We start from the raw sequence: 18,838 nt of genomic DNA on the forward strand, positions 1-18,838 counted from the left end.
GAGTGTGCAAAGCTGTCATCATGGCAAAGGATGGCTACTTTGAAGAATCTCAAATATAAAATATATTAGAATTTTTTTAAATGCTTTTTTTGGTTACTACATGATTCCATATATGTTATTTAATAGTTTTGATGTCTTCACTATTATTCTACAATGTAGAAAATAGTAAAAATAAAGAAACCCTTGAATGAGTAGTTGTGTCCAAACTTTTTTTTCTTTTCTACTTTCCACAAAAATACTAAAACAAGCGTATACTTTCAGACACATACAAACAATGACTACATCTCTTCTGTCCAGACCCTCATGCTCACACCCCCATCCCTAGTGCCTGCATTATAGTTTGCCACTTGGTCTTAAATTGTAACCTTACATTTTTAAATAATAAATCATTCGATTTTTCCATTGTGTCAATGATGGTGGATTGATTGACTTCCAAGTATTTAGTATATGTTTTTTCATAATGAGTAATGAGAATATAATTACCCAATGGGCTGGACATCTCACTCCACCCCCATATGTCATGTCTTGAAATATGCAGACAGACGGATTGAAAGTTTACATTGTAATACTTATTATAGAGTCATTATTATTTTTTATACTTGAGAAATGCCTCTGCTGTAGAAATGCCTCTGCTGTAGAATTTGTGAATTTTGTCTCTTGTATAATAAATTCTATACATTTGTTTATACTGGATCAAACATCTTTTTTTTCATTAGTTATGCTCCAACTTTCCCTCCATCTTGTGCCAACATCAGCACAACTCTGCATTGTTGGGAAAGGGCTCGTAAGTAAGCATTTCATGGTAAAGTCTACACCTGATGTATTTGGCGCCTGTGACAAATTTGATTTGACTGACTTCATGACCAAAATGTATCCTATTTACACTTTGTAGTCAATTTTGACATGTTTCTGATGTATACATTTTTCTGACTCATGTCTATGTCACGTAGGCCATTTTCAAAACAAGAAGTTGCTTTTTAGGGGCAGTCACTCTTTAAGAGTACAGTTACATAAAGCCTATGAATGAGTGTCTTTAATGCCCTTTATTCTTCACTTCTTGTGACAACCTTTTTCATTATACATAAAATCATAATGAAAAGATCATAGGCTATTGATTTATTTTCATCAAGAAAGGTATGCAAAACAGGACGTTAACATAACTTGTTTAGATAATAGGCCTACCAAATTTGTGGGAGGTTTTTTCATGTTGATGAAATTCTATTCTTCTCTTGGCAGACATCTTGTTGTTAGATAATATTCTAATATTTTCTCATGGTCAGTAGATTCATCCATCTGATACTTTGCTCAAACGCTTCCCACTGGACAAACATGTGTTTTGTGTCATTTCAACAACATGAAATGTAATGTGATGACATTGAATTAATGTGGAAAGCTGATTGGATTTGCAAAATGTCTTCTTTCTTTTTTTTTCACCCGACTTTTAACCTAAATCCAATGTCATGGTGACATTTAAAAACAAATGTTTATTCACATTGACATTTTTGCACATTTATAAAATATTGCATTCACTTGTATACAGTATAAGCCACTTATACATGTTACCTAGTCATCTTCAACTAGGCAAACCTCACATTTTGCTATTTTAATTGGATATTTAAAAGGGGGTATTTGAGACATGTCCAGATATGATTTTCTAATAATCCTCACATTTTATTCACTCCCATTTAAATTCCAATGTGTTTTTTCCCCCCTAGTATTTCACTCACATTTCAAACACACGTGAAGGTGCTCTATTGAGCTCACCTCTTCCCAAATGTGCAATCAAGACATGGGCCAGCTGGGGCCCAGAGTCATATGCATGTGTTTAGACTTTCTCCCTTCACGCTTGGCCTGAGGCAAAACCAAAGAAAAGGCTGACCAAAAGGACTTTGTTTGCAAGTGTGAACCAACTACTTTAGATTGCCAAAAGGTGACAGGAGGGCACTGTCTTGCAAAATATTCTATTTGCATTAGCAATTAGCACCCTGAAGGTAGAATGACATTGAGTACCTTACACATACAGTACATTGTGTGGCTTTATCACTAGGCTATATAAAGAGCATGACTATTTTATTTTATTATTTTATTTTAGCACTGACCGTTTTATGCTGACACTATTTTTCACTTTTCAAGCCCCAGTTTTATGTCACTGCATGACTAATGTTTATCTTCCTTTAGAGATTGGATTCTACACTAAACAAAAATATTAACGCAACATGCAACTATTTCAAAGATTTTACTGAGTTACAGTTCATATAAGGAAATCGGTCAATTGAAATAAATAAATTAGGCCCTGACTATGGGTTTCACATGAGTGGGAATACAGATATGCATCTGTTGGTCACAGATAACTTTTTTTTTTAAGTAGGGGCGTGGATCAGAAAACCAGTCAATATTTGCCTCATGCAGTGCGACACATCTCCTTCATATAGAGTTGATCAGGCTGTTGATTGTGGCCTTTGGAATGTTGTCCCACTCTTTAATAGCTGTGCGAAGTTGCTGGATATTGGTGGGAACTGGAACACGCTGTCGTACACGTCAATCCAGAGTATCCCAAACAAGGCTCCCGAGTGGCGCAGTGGCCTAAGGCACTGCATCTCAGTGCAAGAGGTGACACTACAGTCTCTGGTTTGAATCCAGACTGAATCCCATCCGGCCGTGATTGGAAGTCCCATAGGGCGGCGCACAATTGGCCCAGCGTTGGCCGGGGTAGGCTGTCATTGTAAATATGAATTTGTTCTTAACTGACTTGCCTAGTTATAAATATATATATATATACACTGCTCAAAAAAATAAAGGGAACACTTAAACAACACAATGTAACTCCAAGTTAATCACACTTCTGTGAAATCAAACTGTCCACTTAGGAAGCAACACTGATTGATAATAAATGTCACATGCTGTTGTGCAAATGGAATAGACAACAGGTGGAAATTATAGGCAATTAGCAAGACACCCCCAATAAAGGAGTGGTTATCCAGGTGGGGACCACAGACCACTTCTCAGTTCCTATGCTTCCTGGCTGATGTTTTGGTCACTTTTGAATGCTGGCGGTGCTTTCACTCTAGTGGTAGCATGAGACGGAGGCTACAACCCACACAAGTGGCTCAGGTAGTGCAGCTCATCCAGGATGGCACATCAATGCGAGCTGTGGCAAGAAGGTTTGCTGTGTCTGTCAGCGTAGTGTCCCGAGCATGGAGGCGCTACCAGGAGACAGGCCAGTACATCAGGAGACGTGGAGGAGGCCGTAGGAGGGCAACAACCCAGCAGCAGGACCGCTACCTCCGCCTTTGTGCAAGGAGGAGCAGGAGAAGCACTGCCAGAGCCCTGCAAAATGACCTCCAGCAGGCCACAAATGTGCATGTGTCTGCTCAAACGGTCAGAAACAGACTCCATGAGGGTGGTATGAGGGCCCGACGTCCACAGGTGGGGGTTGTGCTTACAGCCCAACACCGTGCAGGACGTTTGGCATTTGCCAGAGAACACCAAGATTGGCAAATTCGCCACTGGCGCCCTGTGCTCTTCACAGATGAAAGCAGGTTCACACTGAGCACATGTGACAGTCTGGAGACGCCGTGGAGAACGTTCTGCTGCCTGCAACATCCTCCAGCATGACCGGTTTGGCAGTGGGTCAGTCATGGTGTGTGGGTGGCATTTCTTTGGGGGGCCGCACAGCCCTCCATGTGCTCGCCAGAGGTAGCCTGACTGCCATTAGGTACCGAGATGAGATCCTCAGACCCCTTGTGAGACCATATGCTGGTGCGGTTGGCCCTGGGTTCCTCCTAATGCAAGACAATGCTAGACCTCATGTGGCTGGAGTGTGTCAGCAGTTCCTGCAAGAGGAAGGCATTGATGCTATGGACTGGCCTGCCCGTTCCCCAGACCTGAATCCAATTGAGCCCATCTGGGACATCATGTCTCGCTCCATCCACCAACGCCACGTTGCACCACAGACTGTCCAGGAGTTGGCGGATGCTTTAGTCCAGGTCTGGGAGGAGATCCCTCAGGAGACCATCCGCCACCTCATCAGGAGCATGCCCAGGCGTTGTAGGGAGGTCATACAGGCACGTGGAGGCCACACCCACTACTGAGCCTCATTTTGACTTGTTTTAAGGACATTACATCAAAGTTGGATCAGCCTGTAGTGTGGTTTTCCACTTTAATTTTGAGTGTGACTCCAAATCCAGACCTCCATGGGTTGATAAATTGGATTTCCATTGATTATTTTTGTGTGATTTTGTTGTCAGCACATTCAACTATGTAAAGACAAAAATATTTAATAAGATTATTTCTTTCAATCAGATCTAGGATGTGTTGTTTAAGTGTTCCCTTTATTTTTTTGAGCAGTATATATTATTATTATTATTATTTTTTTTAAATGCTCAATGGGTGACGTGTCTGACTATACAGGCCGTGGAAGAGCTAGGACATGTTTAACTTCCAGGAATTGTGTACAGATCCTTGCGACATGGGGCTCTGCATTATCATGCAGGAACATGAGGTGATGAATGGCACGACAGTGGGCCTCAGGATCTCGTCACGGTATCTCTGTGCATTCACATTGCCATCAATAAAATGCAATTGTGTTTGTTGTCCGTAGCTTATGCCTGCCCCATACCATAACCCCACCGCCTCCATGGGGCACTATGTTCACAACGTTGACATGAGCAAACTGCTCACCCACACGATGCCATCTGCCCGGTACAGTTGAAACCGGGATTCATCTGTGAAGGGCACACTTCTCCAGCGTGCCAGTGGTCATTTGAAGGGGAGCATTTGCCCACTGAAGTCGGTTACAAGGCTGAACTACAGTCAAGACCCTGGTGAGGACTACAAGCTTGCAGATGAGCTTCCCTGAGGCGATTTCTGACAATTTGAAATTCTTCAGTTCTGCAAACCCACAGTTTCATCAGCTGTCCGGGTGGCTGGTCTCAGACAATCCAGCAGGTGAAGAAGCCGGATGTGGAGGTCGTGGGCTGGCATGGTTACACATGGTCTGCGGTTGTGAGGCCGGTTGCACGTACTGCCACATTCTCTAAAGCAATGTTGGACATTCAATTCAATCCCCTCTCTCCACTGGGATTCTCTGCCTCTAACCCTATTACAGGGGCTGAGTCACTGGCTTACTGGTGTTCTTCCATGCCGTCCATGGGAGGGGTGCGTCACTTGAGTGGGTTGAGTCACTGACGTGGTCTTCCTGTCTGGGTTGGCGCCCCCCCCCCTTGGGTTGTGCCGTGGCGGAGATCTTTGTGGGCTATACTCGGCCTTGTCTTAGGACGGTAAGTTGGTGGTTGGAGACATCCCTCTAGTGGTGTGGGGGCTGTGCTTTGGCAAAGTGGGTGGGGTTATATCCTGCCTGTTTGGCCCTGTCCGGGGGTATCATCGGATGGGGCCACAGTGTCTTCTGATCCCTCCTGTCTCAGCCTCCAGTATTTATGCTGCAGTAGTTTATGTGTCGGGGGGCTAGGGTCAGTCTGTTACATCTGGAGTATTTCTCTTGTCTTATCCGGTGTCCTGTGTGAATTTAAATATGCTCTCTCTAATTCTCTCTTTCTCTCTTTCTTTCTTTCTCTCGGAGGACCTGAGCCCTAGGACCATGCCTCAGGACTACCTGGCATGATGACTCCTTGCTGTCCCCAGTCCACCTGGCCGTACTGCTGCTCCAGTTTCAACTGTTCTGCCTGCGGCTATGGAACCCTGACCTGTTCACCGGACGTGCTTGTTGCACCCTCGACAACTACTATGATTATTATTATTTGACCATGCTGGTCATTTATGAACATTTTAACATCTTGACCATGTTCTGTTATAATATCCACCCGGCACAGCCAAAAGAGGACAGGCCACCCCTCATAGCCTGGTTCCTCTCTAGGTTTCTTCCTAGGTTTTTGGCCTTTCTAGGGAGTTTTTCCTAGGGAGTTTTTCCTAGCCACCATGCTTCTTTCACATGCATTGCTTGCTGTTTGGGGTTTTAGGCTGGGTTTCTGTACAGCACTTTGAGATATCAGCTGATGTACGAAGGGCTATATAAATAAATTTGATTTGATTTGATTTGAATTCTCTGACAACAGCCCTGGTGGACATTCCTGCAGTCAGCATGCCAATTGCACACTCCCTCAACTTGAGACATCTGTGGCATTGTGTTGTGTGACAAACTGCACATTTTAGTGTCCCCAGCACAAGGTGCACCTGTGTAAGGATCATGTTGTTTAATCAGCTTCTTGATATGCCACACCTGTCAGGTGGATGGATTATCTTGACAAAGGTGAAATGCTCATTAACACGGATGTTAACAAATTTGTGCACAAAATTTGGGAGAAATAAGCTTTTTGTGCATATGGAAAATGTTGGATCTTTTATTTCAGCACATGAAACATGGGACCAACACTTTACATGTTGAGTTTATATATTTGTTCAGTATATACTGTCTATTGCTTATTAAGATAAGACTGTTGCTGGTGGTCACAATCTTAATTGCCTGTTTAGCCATCAGGAAGATTCAGAACTGATATTAGCGGACACCCAGCACCATGACACTCTGCTAGACACAGCCCACTCTCTCTTCCCAAGATAGTGTGTGTGAAATAAGACTTCAGCTGTTGCTTGTTGTAGCTGTGTGTTCTGCTGACATTACATCAAATCATAACTTCAGCACTGAATGGGAATCACTGTCTGAGGTTGACTTATCTGTATACGTATCTGTATCTTAGTCTGTGCCGCTCTGACATTGCTCGTCCATATATTCTTAATTCATCCTTCCTTTACTTAGATTTGTGTGTATTGTGTATATGTTGTGAAATTGTTAGATATTACTGCACCGTCCGAGCTAGAAACAAGCATTTAGTTTAGTTTGTGCCGCTCTGACATTGCTCGTCCATATATTCTTAATTCATCATTCCTTTACTTAGATTTGTGTGTATTGTGTATATGTTGTGAAATTGTTAGATATTACTGCACTCTCCGAGCGAGAAACAAGCATTTCGCTACACCCACAATAAAATCTGCTAAACATGTGACCAATCAAATTTGATTTGATTTATAATAGCGCTACCACTGTGAGGCAATCTGAAAGTCATGAGATTCTCATCTACAGTGGCTACCGACAGGGAACAAAGGTTGTGTGATATATTTATTTTCTGGTGTGAGCCGCTCCGGGACATGCTGAGTAATTGGTGAGTGTAAGTATGTGTCTAGGAATGGGGAGGGGTGTGTGGGTTGGATAGCCAACCACACGGATAGCTGCAGTTATTTCTTTCAACTGCCTCCAATCTCCCTTAGTCAAGTTATCCGTGGCTCTTCAGTGTGAGTGTGTGTTGTTGTGGATGACTGTGTGTTTTATGTACGTGTTCTTTATCTGGGTGTCACTGAGTGAAGAGGTAGGGTTTCAGATGTTTTCAGAAGAGCTTGGACTGGGCTGAACGGGAGCTGTCCTCCTGTAGGGGTAGGAGGGCCAAGAGACCAGAGGTGGCAGAACGGAGTGTTTGAGCATAGCCTAAATGTACGGAGGGGCAGTTCTTCTTGCTCTTCTGTAGGCAAGTACCGTGGTCTTGTAGTGGATGCAAGCTTTGACTGGAAGCCAGTGGAGTGTGCAGAGGAGCGGTGTGACATGGAGAACTTGGGACGGTTGAACACCAGGCGGTTGCAGCATTCTGAATAAGTTGCAGGGGTTTGATGGCATAAGCAGGGAGCCCAGCCAACAGCGAGTTGCAGTAGCCCAGACGGGAGATGACAAATGCCTGGATTAGGACCTGTGCCGCTTCCTGTGTGAGGTAGGGTCGTACTCTACGCATGTTGTAGAGCAACCTTCCCCGGGAGGAAGTACAGCTCCGTCTTGCAGAGGTTGAGCTTGAGGGGGTGGGCCGACATCCAAGCTGAGATATCTGCCAGACACGCAGAGATGCGTGTCACCACCTGGGTGTTAGAAGGGGAGAAGTAGTGTAGTGTAGTGTCATCCGCATAGCAATGATAGGAGAGACCATGTGAGGATATGACGGCGCCAAGTGACTTGGTGTATAGAGAGATGAGAGGGTCTAGAACCGAGCCCTGCGGGATACCAGTAGTGAGAGCACGTAGTGCAGACACAGACCCTCTCCACGCCACCTGGTAGGAGCGGCCTGCCAGGTAGGATGCAATTCATGAGTGTGCAGAGCCTGAGCCGCCCAGCCCTGAGAGGGTGGAGAGGAGGATCTGATGGTTCAGTGTTGAAGGCAGCGGATAGATCTAGGAGGATGAGAACAGAGAGCGTGTCAGCTTTGGCAGTGCGGAGAGCCTCCGTGACACAGAAGAGCAGTCTCGGTTGAGTGACCTGTCTTGAAGCCTGACTGGTTAGGGTCAAGAAGATCTTTCTGAGAGAGATGGCGAGAGAGTTGGTCAGAAACAGCATGCTCAAGTGTTTTGCAAAGAAATACCGGGATACCAGTCTGTAGTTTTTGACATCAGGTCTTTTTATTTTTTTTTCAACTCTGGCCATTTTAAAGTCAGAGGGGACGCTGCCAGTGGTCAGGGATGAGGGTAATTAGGAATGGGAGAAGGTCTCCAGCGATGGTCTGGAGGAGGGGATGGGGTTGTCGGGCGGCCGGACATAACTAGTCACAGGATTTCATCTGGAGAGGGAGGGGAGAAAGAGATCAAGGTGTAGGGTAGTTCTGTGTGAGTGGGACCAGTGGACTCAATAGGCTGAGTTAATGAGGAGCTGATGTTGTCAACCTTCTTTTCAAAGTGATTGATAAAGTTGTCCGTAGAGGGAGAGTTTCCTAGGGTTAGAGGCAGAAGTTTGACATTTTGAATGATAGAGACTGGCTTTAGCAGCAGACCCAGAGGAACAGAAGGTAGAGAGGAGGGACGGAAAGGATGATAGGTCCTCTGGAAGTTTTTTCCATTTTTGCTCAGCTGCCCGTAGCCCTGTTCTGTCAGCTTGCAATGAGTCACTCAGACACAGAACAGGAGGGGAGGGCCGGGCCGGGCGGGAGGAAAGGGGATAGTGCGAGTCATTGGATGTGGAAAGGGAGGAGTGTAGGGTTGAATAGACAGGAGACTGGAGGGAGAAGGATTTAGCAGAAGGGAGAGATGATAGGATAGAAGAGGAGAGAGTAGTGGGAGAGATTGCGATGGCGCATGACCATCTGGGTAGGGGCTGAGTGGCTAGGGTTGGACGAGAGGGAGACAGAAAAGGAAACAAAGAAGTGATCAAAGACCTGGAGAGGGTTTGCAGTGAGATTAGTAGGCAAACAGTCTCCAGGCCAGGCTCTCTGAGTCTGCTGGTCCACCACAGACTCACTTACTCCTTTTAGGAATAACTGGACTTACAGGCTAATTCAGTTTTTTTTGCTGTAGGGACAGTTAAAGTGGTGTTCTGCCCCAATTAAACTGTTATCTGCCCTGCCAATTTGATGTACATGATGTACAAATACAACATTATGTATTATACCCCCAAGGCAAAAGTTGTCATTTTAGTGTCAGTTTAGTGAGGCCCCAGGACAAAATTAAAGTAGCTAACAGTAGGATCCATGGGGGAAAACCTGTAATTAAAGTGGCACGCCAGTCTCCTTTTCAGCTCATTTAACACCTGATTTACTTAACCAAAGGTGGTACAGGTAAAGTCATCAGCATGCTTCAGTCTTAACCCGGCTAGCCGAACCGCATACTCCCTTAAAATACCTTCATTTGAAAAACGAGAAAAAAAGCGACAATAGCACTGTCTGTCCCTTAATAGTCAGAATTAATCTAAGATCACTCAGGAAATCTGTCATAAATTGACGTTTTTGCCTAAGATCTTAGTTGCGCAATTTTGCATCCAACTAAAGTTTTTTCGTAGTATTTTTCAATTAAAACATGTGCAGGAAAATGAGTAGTCTCTCGTTGAATGACAACAACGACTTTATTGAAGAATCCCTACTGTTGACCAGTCACTAACGAAGGGGCATAGACTTTGGCTCCAAACTTCGGCTTGCCTCCAGAAATGTTGTGTGCCCCAATCAGCCGAAAAAACCCTTCCCGAAGTCCAAAACAAACAAAAACGTTACAATGTCGTCATAATATTTGCACGAACTCTACCAAACTGTTTTGGCTGGGAAGCATCCAGACACCTTTAGTCATGAGTCATGACATAGCACAAGTGGGGGGATGGGCCTTTCCTCTTTTGATCTCTATTGCGCCTATATAGTTCCTCAAGCAGAGGGGGAGGCTGATGACATCACGACTTCCCATCAAACCAACTCCTTGATTGCCATACTCATTGAAGTTTGCTGTTGTGTCCAAAAACAAATACACTGCTCAAAAAAATAAAGGGAACACTTAAACAACACATCCTAGATCTGAATGAAAGAAATAATCTTATGAAATACTTTTTTCTTTACATAGTTGAATGTGCTGACAACAAAATCACACAAAAATAATCAATGGAAATCCAATTTATTAACCCATGGAGGTCTGGATTTGGAGTCACACTCAAAATTAAAGTGGAAAACCACACTACAGGCTGATCCAACTTTGATGTAATGTCCTTAAAACAAGTCAAAATGAGGCTCAGTAGTGTGTGTGGCCTCCACGTGCCTGTATGACCTCCCTACAACGCCTGGGCATGCTCCTGATGAGGTGGCGGATGGTCTCCTGAGTGATCTCCTCCCAGACCTGGACTAAAGCATCCGCCAACTCTTGGACAGTCTGTGGTGCAACGTGGCGTCGGTGGAGGGAGCGAGACATGATGTCCCAGATGTGCTCAATTGGATTCAGGTCTGGGGAACGGGCGGGCCAGTCCATAGCATCAATGCCTTCCTCTTGCAGGAACTGCTGACACACTCCAGCCACATGAGGTCTAGCATTGTCTTGCATTAGGAGGAACCCAGGGCCAACCGCACCAGCATATGGTCTCACAAGGGGTCTGAGGATCTCATCTCGGTACCTAATGGCAGTCAGGCTACCTCTGGCGAGCACATGGAGGGCCCCCAAAGAAATGCCACCCCACACCATGACTGACCCACCGCCAAACCGGTCATGCTGGAGGATGTTGCAGGCAGCAGAACGTTCTCCACGGCGTCTCCAGACTCTGTCACGTCTGTCACATGTGCTCAGTGTGAACCTGCTTTCATCTGTGAAGAGCACAGGGCGCCAGTGGCGAATTTGCCAATCTTGGTGTTCTCTGGCAAATGCCAAACGACCTGCACGGTGTTGGGCTGTAAGCACAACCCCCACCTGTGGACGTCAGGCCCTCATACCACCCTCATGGAGTCTGTTTCTGACCGTTTGAGCAGACACATGCACATTTGTGGCCTGCTGGAGGTCATTTTGCAGGGCTCTGGCAGTGCTCCTCCTGCTCCTACTTGCACAAAAGCGGAGGTAGCGGTCCTGCTGCTGGGTTGTTGCCCTCCTACGGCCTCCTCCACGTCTCCTGATGTACTGGCCTGTCTCCTGGTAGCGCCTCCATGCACTGGACACTACGCTGACAGACACAGCAAACCTTCTTGCCACAGCTCGCATTGATGTGCCATACTGGATGAGCTGCACTACCTGAGCCCCTTGTGTGGGTTGTAGACTCCGTGTCATGCTACCACTAGAGTGAAAGCACTGCCAGCATTCAAAAGTGACCAAAACATCAGCCAGGAAGCATAGGAACTGAGAAGTGGTCTGTGGTCACCACCTGCAGAACCACTCCTTTATTGGGGGTGTCTTGCTTATTGCCTATAATTTCCACCTGTTGTCTATTCCATTTGCACAACAGCATGTGAAATTTATTGTCAGTCAGTGTTGCTTCCTAAGTGGACAGTTTGATTTCACAGAAGTGTGATTGACTTGGAGTTACATTGTGTTGTTTAAGTGTTCCCTTTATTTTTTTGAGCAGTATATATATATATATTTTTTTTTTTCTCAAAACATTATTATTTATTTATATATATTTGTACCTTTTGTGTGTGTGCTTTAATGTATTTATACTTGGGATATTGCTTTTCAACTGTAAAAGTTCAGTAAAAGTTCAAAAATCATTCAAAAATGTCTTGCAGCATAGTTTTCTCCTAGTCCCTCTTTGGCAGTCATACCTGCTCTCATCCCCTTCCCCTTTCTGGTGGACTGCATTTATTCAGTCCTTTAGCTGTTAATCATAGCACTACAGTGAATGCTCAAGCACCTCCTACCTACTTCCCAATTTGCTTCACCTACTTGTAAAATAAACTTAGCTGAATATTCATAACACATGATTGTCATTTGTCATATTTTATCATAACTGTTATGTCACATTTTAAAGCTGAATGCGTATTGTTGTCACTGCGTCCCTATTAAAAACAGGAATACATCTAGGAATCGAGAGAGTGTCTCTTCATAACATTGTTGGGTGTGGTTTAGCAATGGTTTAATTATACAAGTTTGGGTGACATTGGGCGTCAGCAAGCAAACCCAAGGGTGTAGATTCAACAAATTGCACGTTTGTAAAGAATGTTGTTAAGTTCCATTCCCCTGCTCTTCTGGTTTTAGTACTTGTTGGCCTTTTTTACTGTGATATTCTGTACTAGATTCTTCCTCATTCTTAAAGGAAGATGCAGTACTGTATCATCTTTGGGGATTAGGGACAACCAGGGCACATTTCCTGTGTTTAGTTTATTTATGATAAATGTGCTAACATTTTTGACACATAAAACCCAGCCAAATATGTGGGCCAAAGTAATGTAATGGGGAAACTTTAATGGAATAAACCATTTGTCCTGTTTTCTGATATATCAGGCCAACACTTCTTAAAAGATCCTCCTGAACTCTGAGGAAGGCATCTGACACGCTGAAAAGTAAGCCTATTAGTTTGTCCTGAATAAACCTAAAGATCCATGCAGATTTCTGAGTGCTCCTCTTTCTTCTTTTGGATAGTCATCTTATAGCTGGCAGGGTAAGATGTTTTTTTTCTGGCCCCCTGAAATCCTGTTCCTGGCCAATGCATCTGCGCTTCTATTCACCTTTGCTTCCCCCTGTTTTTTTTTCAACCTCTTCCGGCTTCCCATCCTATATCTCCTCTCTTCCTCTGACACTATATGTGACATGGTTTGTGAGTACCCTGCTCTCTCGCACTCACTCTCTCCCCCTCTCACTCTCTCACCCACTCTCTCTTTCCCCCTCTCACTGTGCTGTGAGCTGATTGAAAGCAGCAGCTGAGCTCTCATTGGCTGTTACCTGAGCTGAGGAAGAGATAGTCGGGGAGTGCCGTCACCGCGCCAAGGGATGCCAGGTGTCCTATATCGGGAATTCAACGGTGATGGGGACAGTACGGAGACTGCAGGGCCCTGAGTCGGACCTCCGTGACCTCTCCACAGCACCCAAAACACAGAATGGACTTCCACAGCATCCTTTGGAATAGGCTCTATAAATCAGAATATATTGGGCAAATGTCAACATCCACATCATCAAATCTTTGTGGTGCTGGGAATGAAATAAATCATTGTTTATATTGTAGTTTTTTTTGGGGGGGGGAAAAGGTTGACTGAAATGTTGATAAGAAAAACATGTGTTTTCCTCAGTAATATTTATAAAACACACACACTGACTAGGGTATGGGGAAAATGAACTGTGGAATGTAGAACTGCAATCAGTTACATCACCCAACTTTGATCCAGTGTTATAGAATTTAACATTGCTTGTGGACTGGGTGGGCAACACAACAAGGAGAGGTTTAAACGTGGCTTTTACTATATTTATTGGAGAATTTGCTTGATATGATCATTATGGAAAGCGCTCCGTGTTAGCATTATACTCTGCGAATGTGAGTGGAGAATCTAGCAGGACTCCCTCACACTCATTGATCACTGTAGTCACTCATCTTGGCCTGGTCTGAACCTCTTTAGAATCTGAATGTGTGTGAAATGTGGCGGAGGTGCCCTCAAGGCCATTGAAACAATGAGCCTGGCTCTCCCTTTTCAGTGCACTGTTTGAGTGAAAATCTCTAGATTTGTTATGCTGATTGGGTCACCTAGAGTCAATACAGGTGGATGGTGATGATGAGAAAGTCAAGGGCATTTATTTTCTGTCTAGTGTATCCTGCTCCTGAGGCAATAATCGAAGAAATGTGCTTCTCTTCACTGACAGTTTATGGTCCACAGAGGAAAAATGTATAATTTATATTTGATATGACCATTGTGTAAACACTATGTACTAATGTTGAAAAAAAGTATGAAATAATAGAATTTCCTTTCTAGAAAACAAGCTTTGATCATCTCACTGAGGTTTATGAGACAGAGTGAGGTTTGGTTTGTTGAGATAACTAATCACATTCAACGTACAGTGGGGAGATTTATTTTCAGATTACAGTTTAACTCTGTCAGTTGAGTTATTGAATGGGTTTCTGGTTTATTGTTCATGCTTTTCTCGTGCCAATAAAGAGTGTGTTTGGACAGTGTTATAGGGAAAAAGACAGAGACAACATATTAGATTGTATACAAATAATTATCAAATTCTAATTTGAGGTGAATTAGAAGGTTTTGTATTGACAATTTTTGTTTTGTTGTACAAGAAAAGCCAGAGTGAGGCTGACAATTAGGATGGTAATGCAACAATGTATCAAGTAGCCCTTTATGGGAATCATCAATGTTCTCAAACCTCCAGCATCATTATTGAATAGGATAGATTTTCAAGAAGAAGCAAACATCCAGAGAATTCAAATATTTGAGGTCCAATGATAAGCTAGTCTTGACCACTTGGGGTTATTTAATCAATTTATCAATTACCAAGCTATGTTGTTTTTAGATGATTTGATTGAATCAGAAAGGATTACTGTCAAGATTGAAAATATTTTACATCAAGACAGGCGAGGATCGTTTTTCTGGTTTTGGCTAGAAGGGAGACAGTTTATGTATGACCAGAAATTACTTTTGTAGAAGGTTATGATAATTTACGCAGCAGGTTATGAGAATTAGGTAAAGGTTCGGAAAGGGGTTAGCGAAGAGCTAAAAAGATGACAGAAAATCAACTTTTAATGTAAAATTGAAATAGCCTGTATTCCCTCTATCCTTGACCAGTTTTTCGCTGAATTGTGTGTGATTTGCGGATTCTCATAGGGAGGGGAAAGGAAGCGGGGGTGCAACCCAATCTGGCCACCTCCCCGTGTATAAAACTCCAACTCAACCGTCATTCTTTCTCTTTCTGTTACCTGGCTAAGGGCAACAGCAGTGGCAGTGTGATTTCGTAGTGACACCGGTAAGCGCGTTTATTGTCAATTAGCCTCAAGTGGTTTCAAAAACGGGCCTAATCTGTTCTTGAATTTACACATTTCATATGATTTAGTTTTTATAGCTAACCGTATTGCGTAAATGTACTATAGCTAAGAAATTTCAGTTAGCCTTCTGTCTGTCTTTTCAATTAACCTGTGGATTTGATGGTGTAACGTGAAGGATGCTGTGATCTTAAATTACCTTATACAAATGGCCGTAATGTTGTCTATACTAAAGTTTTTAGTTTGTCAGAAAATTACACTTTTCGGTTGGGGGGAGGGGAAACTGGGGGGGAAAAGAACAAAGGATACTAAAGCAGTGGTCTGTGAGGCTGAGTAGTTAAATGGAATGTCTTTCTTCCATTAATATAAATTGCACGGTAGCCCAGGCGACAGCTGTCGAGTTGTGATAGTTAAATTCCTTTCGGATATTTGGAAATCTTTCTGTAACTTAATACGACGTGGCCCAGAAGTAACACGTGTCTCGTTTGGCCCATGGCGGACTAAGGCCTACGTGGTCATGGCTCACTCACCCTTTGTCAAATCGCATCGGATGAGTTAACATTGTCGAGTGACTTTTTTTTATTTTTATGGCGTCATATTCATAATGGGATATGTATTATATTTTTTTGGACCATCGACAAAAGATGCTCTGATGGTTAGCCAGAGTGACCGGCGTTGTATTTGCAGCCATATTCCCAGAGGCAATGTGTTTTTAGTTGAGTGGTATCTTTATTTTATTTCAGAAACTAAGCGACCATGGGAAAGGAAAAGATCCACATCAACATCGTGGTCATTGGCCATGTCGACTCCGGCAAGTCCACCACCACCGGCCATCTGATCTACAAATGCGGAGGTATTGACAAGAGAACCATTGAGAAGTTCGAGAAGGAGGCTGCTGAGGTAAGCATTTTCTAAGCTTGTTGGTTACAATATTTTGGATTAAATGGCGACGCCAGCATGGTCTTTGAACGGCGAAGCCGGTAGCGTGTGTGACGTGTGCGCGCATGTGGGGTGGCGCTTGCGCGAGCCTAGCGTCCGGGTAATGACGATGCGCTTTGTGTAATGGTGGCTGAGGCCTTCGTGGCTAGAAGGGTGCATCATAGATGTGTGTGTGTGTGTGTGTGTGTATATATATATATATATATATATAATATTTTTTAGCTAACCATAACTTACTAAACGAATTATCCTAACCGGCTACGGAAAGTCTACAAGTTGTGTCCCATCTCTAGTGAACTCTTCATTGCACGCAGCCTCTATTTCACTTAAAATGCATAAATTACGTTTCTGAGAGGAGACTGAACCATCCATTTCAATTAAAGTAGTTCAACTTATTGGCCTAGTTTCCTATTACATTCTAGGCCAAGACCCTGAATGTTGTACTTGCTCTCTATGCAATTTGACATGTAGCTTGATAACATTGAAATATTTAACATGAGAATTAATTTGACTTTGCCTTTTAGATGGGTAAGGGCTCTTTCAAGTATGCCTGGGTGCTGGACAAGCTGAAGGCTGAGCGTGAGCGTGGTATCACCATCGACATTTCCCTGTGGAAGTTTGAGACTGGCAGGTACTACGTCACAATCATTGATGCACCCGGACACAGAGACTTCATCAAGAACATGATCACCGGTACCTCTCAGGTAAGTGGGGACCCACAGCAATTGGACTGTACAGTTAATCTACAGCCTATTAGTTTCAGGCTAACGTGTTGGGCTGACAATACTTAATTCCCCCCCAGGCTGATTGCGCTGTGCTTATCGTTGCTGGTGGTGTTGGTGAGTTTGAGGCCGGTATCTCAAAGAACGGGCAGACTCGTGAGCACGCTCTCCTTGCTTTCACTCTGGGAGTGAAGCAGCTCATCGTTGGAGTCAACAAGATGGACTCCACAGAACCCCCCTACAGCCAGAAGCGTTTTGAGGAAATCCAGAAGGAGGTCAGCACCTACATCAAGAAGATCGGCTATAACCCTGCCACAGTCGCCTTTGTGCCCATCTCTGGGTGGCATGGGGACAACATGCTGGAAGCTAGCGCCAATGTGAGTAGTCCATCCCCACAGTGCACTACTTTGCGTAATAGTCTTGCCTGTCGTTTGCATGCATCCTACGGTTTCTAAATGTTTGTTCTCTTATTCCAGATGGGCTGGTTCAAGGGATGGAAGGTCGAGCGTAAGGATGGTAACGCCAATGGTGTGACTCTGCTGGAAGCCCTGGACAGCATCCTGCCCCCATCCCGCCCCACAGACAAGCCCCTTCGTCTGCCCCTCCAGGACGTTTACAAAATCGGTGGTAAGAATCTTAAACTTTATGTATAGTGACTGACACGCTAAGGCTCGCTTCGGCTCGTTGGTTAATCTACTATCCCCTGGTTCCCTCAGGTATTGGAACTGTACCTGTGGGCCGTGTGGAGACTGGAACCCTGAAGGCCGGTATGATCGTCACCTTCGCCCCCGCTAACGTCACCACTGAAGTGAAGTCTGTGGAGATGCACCACGAGACCCTGGAATCGGCTATGCCCGGTGACAACGTCGGCTTCAACGTCAAGAACGTGTCCGTCAAGGATATCCGTCGTGGCAACGTGGCTGGAGACAGCAAGAACGACCCTCCAATGGAGGCCGGCACTTTCACTGCTCAAGTAGGCATTCTGTTTGAAGTTGGGTGGGGCAGGTTACTTCCCCTGACATTTGTTCTTGCGCTAATTGACCATGCCTTGTTTTAACAGGTCATCATCCTGAACCACCCTGGCCAGATCTCCCAGGGCTATGCCCCTGTGCTGGATTGCCATACTGCTCACATCGCCTGCAAGTTCAGTGAGCTCAAGGAGAAGATCGACCGTCGGTCCGGCAAGAAGCTTGAAGATGCCCCCAAATTCCTGAAGTCTGGAGACGCTGCTATCGTTGACATGATCCCCGGCAAGCCCATGTGTGTGGAGAGTTTCCAGGAATACCCCCCTCTTGGTAAGTTATCCACATGCCTTCGTCACCATAACATTGATAATCCTTAAAGGCCCTCTGTTTCTGGCAAATTAGTAACGCTGCCTCTTCCCATCTCCTGCAGGTCGTTTTGCTGTGCGTGACATGAGGCAGACAGTTGCTGTCGGTGTCATCAAGGCTGTTGACAAGAAGGCCGCCTCAAGCGGCAAGGTCACAAAGTCTGCCGTTAAGGCCGGTAAAAAGTGAATTCCCCTCCCACAGGACGTCCCTCAGGTGGCGTGGTCTGCTGCCCTACATCCTGCGGCATCTCAAAACCTGAGCTCTATACTTAAGGACTGGTTAATGCTGATTAAAACTCATCGTAAAAGTTTCCGCAGGAAAGGAACCCAACGTGGAGACACTTGTGGCGTTGTCATTACTGGCGGTGCCTCTTTCAGTTAAATTGTGTAAATGGTTGCGAACTGAACCTGTTTGATTCCACTATTAAATTGGAAGGAAACTGCTGGTAACTAATAAAGGTCTTTAAATGTCTTGACCAAAAACCTCGCTGTCGTTTTCCTTAATCCTTTTTCCTTCGTGTGCTTGTATTTCAGTGGGAGCTGCACCATAGGGTAGAACAAGTGCAATACTGTATGTAACTGGTCGTTTGCAGCTGTTTTGACACATCCTATCCCTGACAGCTGCAGGGCTGTGCCCAGTGAGGGGTTTTGCAGTCCAATCACATT

General features: G+C 44.5%; 1 protein-coding gene across 1 annotated transcript; it reads left to right on the top strand.

The window, feature by feature from the left end:
* Positions 1-15,011: 15,011 nt before the first annotated feature.
* On the top strand, positions 15,012-18,655 carry LOC115173453 (elongation factor 1-alpha, oocyte form). The gene is made up of 8 exons (XM_029731527.1): positions 15,012-15,165; positions 15,925-16,081; positions 16,645-16,824; positions 16,923-17,219; positions 17,319-17,469; positions 17,559-17,815; positions 17,903-18,137; positions 18,238-18,655. Exons 2-8 carry the CDS (start codon positions 15,938-15,940, stop codon positions 18,357-18,359), a joined length of 1,386 nt encoding a protein of 461 aa, XP_029587387.1. The 5' UTR covers positions 15,012-15,165; positions 15,925-15,937; the 3' UTR covers positions 18,360-18,655.
* The last annotated feature ends 183 nt before the right edge of the window (positions 18,656-18,838 follow it).

The sequence above is a fragment of the Salmo trutta genome, chromosome 34 (genome assembly GCF_901001165.1).
Source record: "Salmo trutta chromosome 34, fSalTru1.1, whole genome shotgun sequence".
Lineage (NCBI taxonomy): Eukaryota > Metazoa > Chordata > Actinopteri > Salmoniformes > Salmonidae > Salmo > Salmo trutta.

Coding starts and splice junctions, on each gene's coding strand:
- LOC115173453 (XM_029731527.1), top strand. CDS start 15,938: ATGGGAAAGGAAAAGATCCACATCAACATCGTGGTCATTGGCCATGTC. Junction 16,082..16,644: donor TCGAGAAGGAGGCTGCTGAG/GTAAGCATTTTC, acceptor TTTGCCTTTTAG/ATGGGTAAGGGCTCTTTCAA. Junction 16,825..16,922: donor TGATCACCGGTACCTCTCAG/GTAAGTGGGGAC, acceptor ATTCCCCCCCAG/GCTGATTGCGCTGTGCTTAT.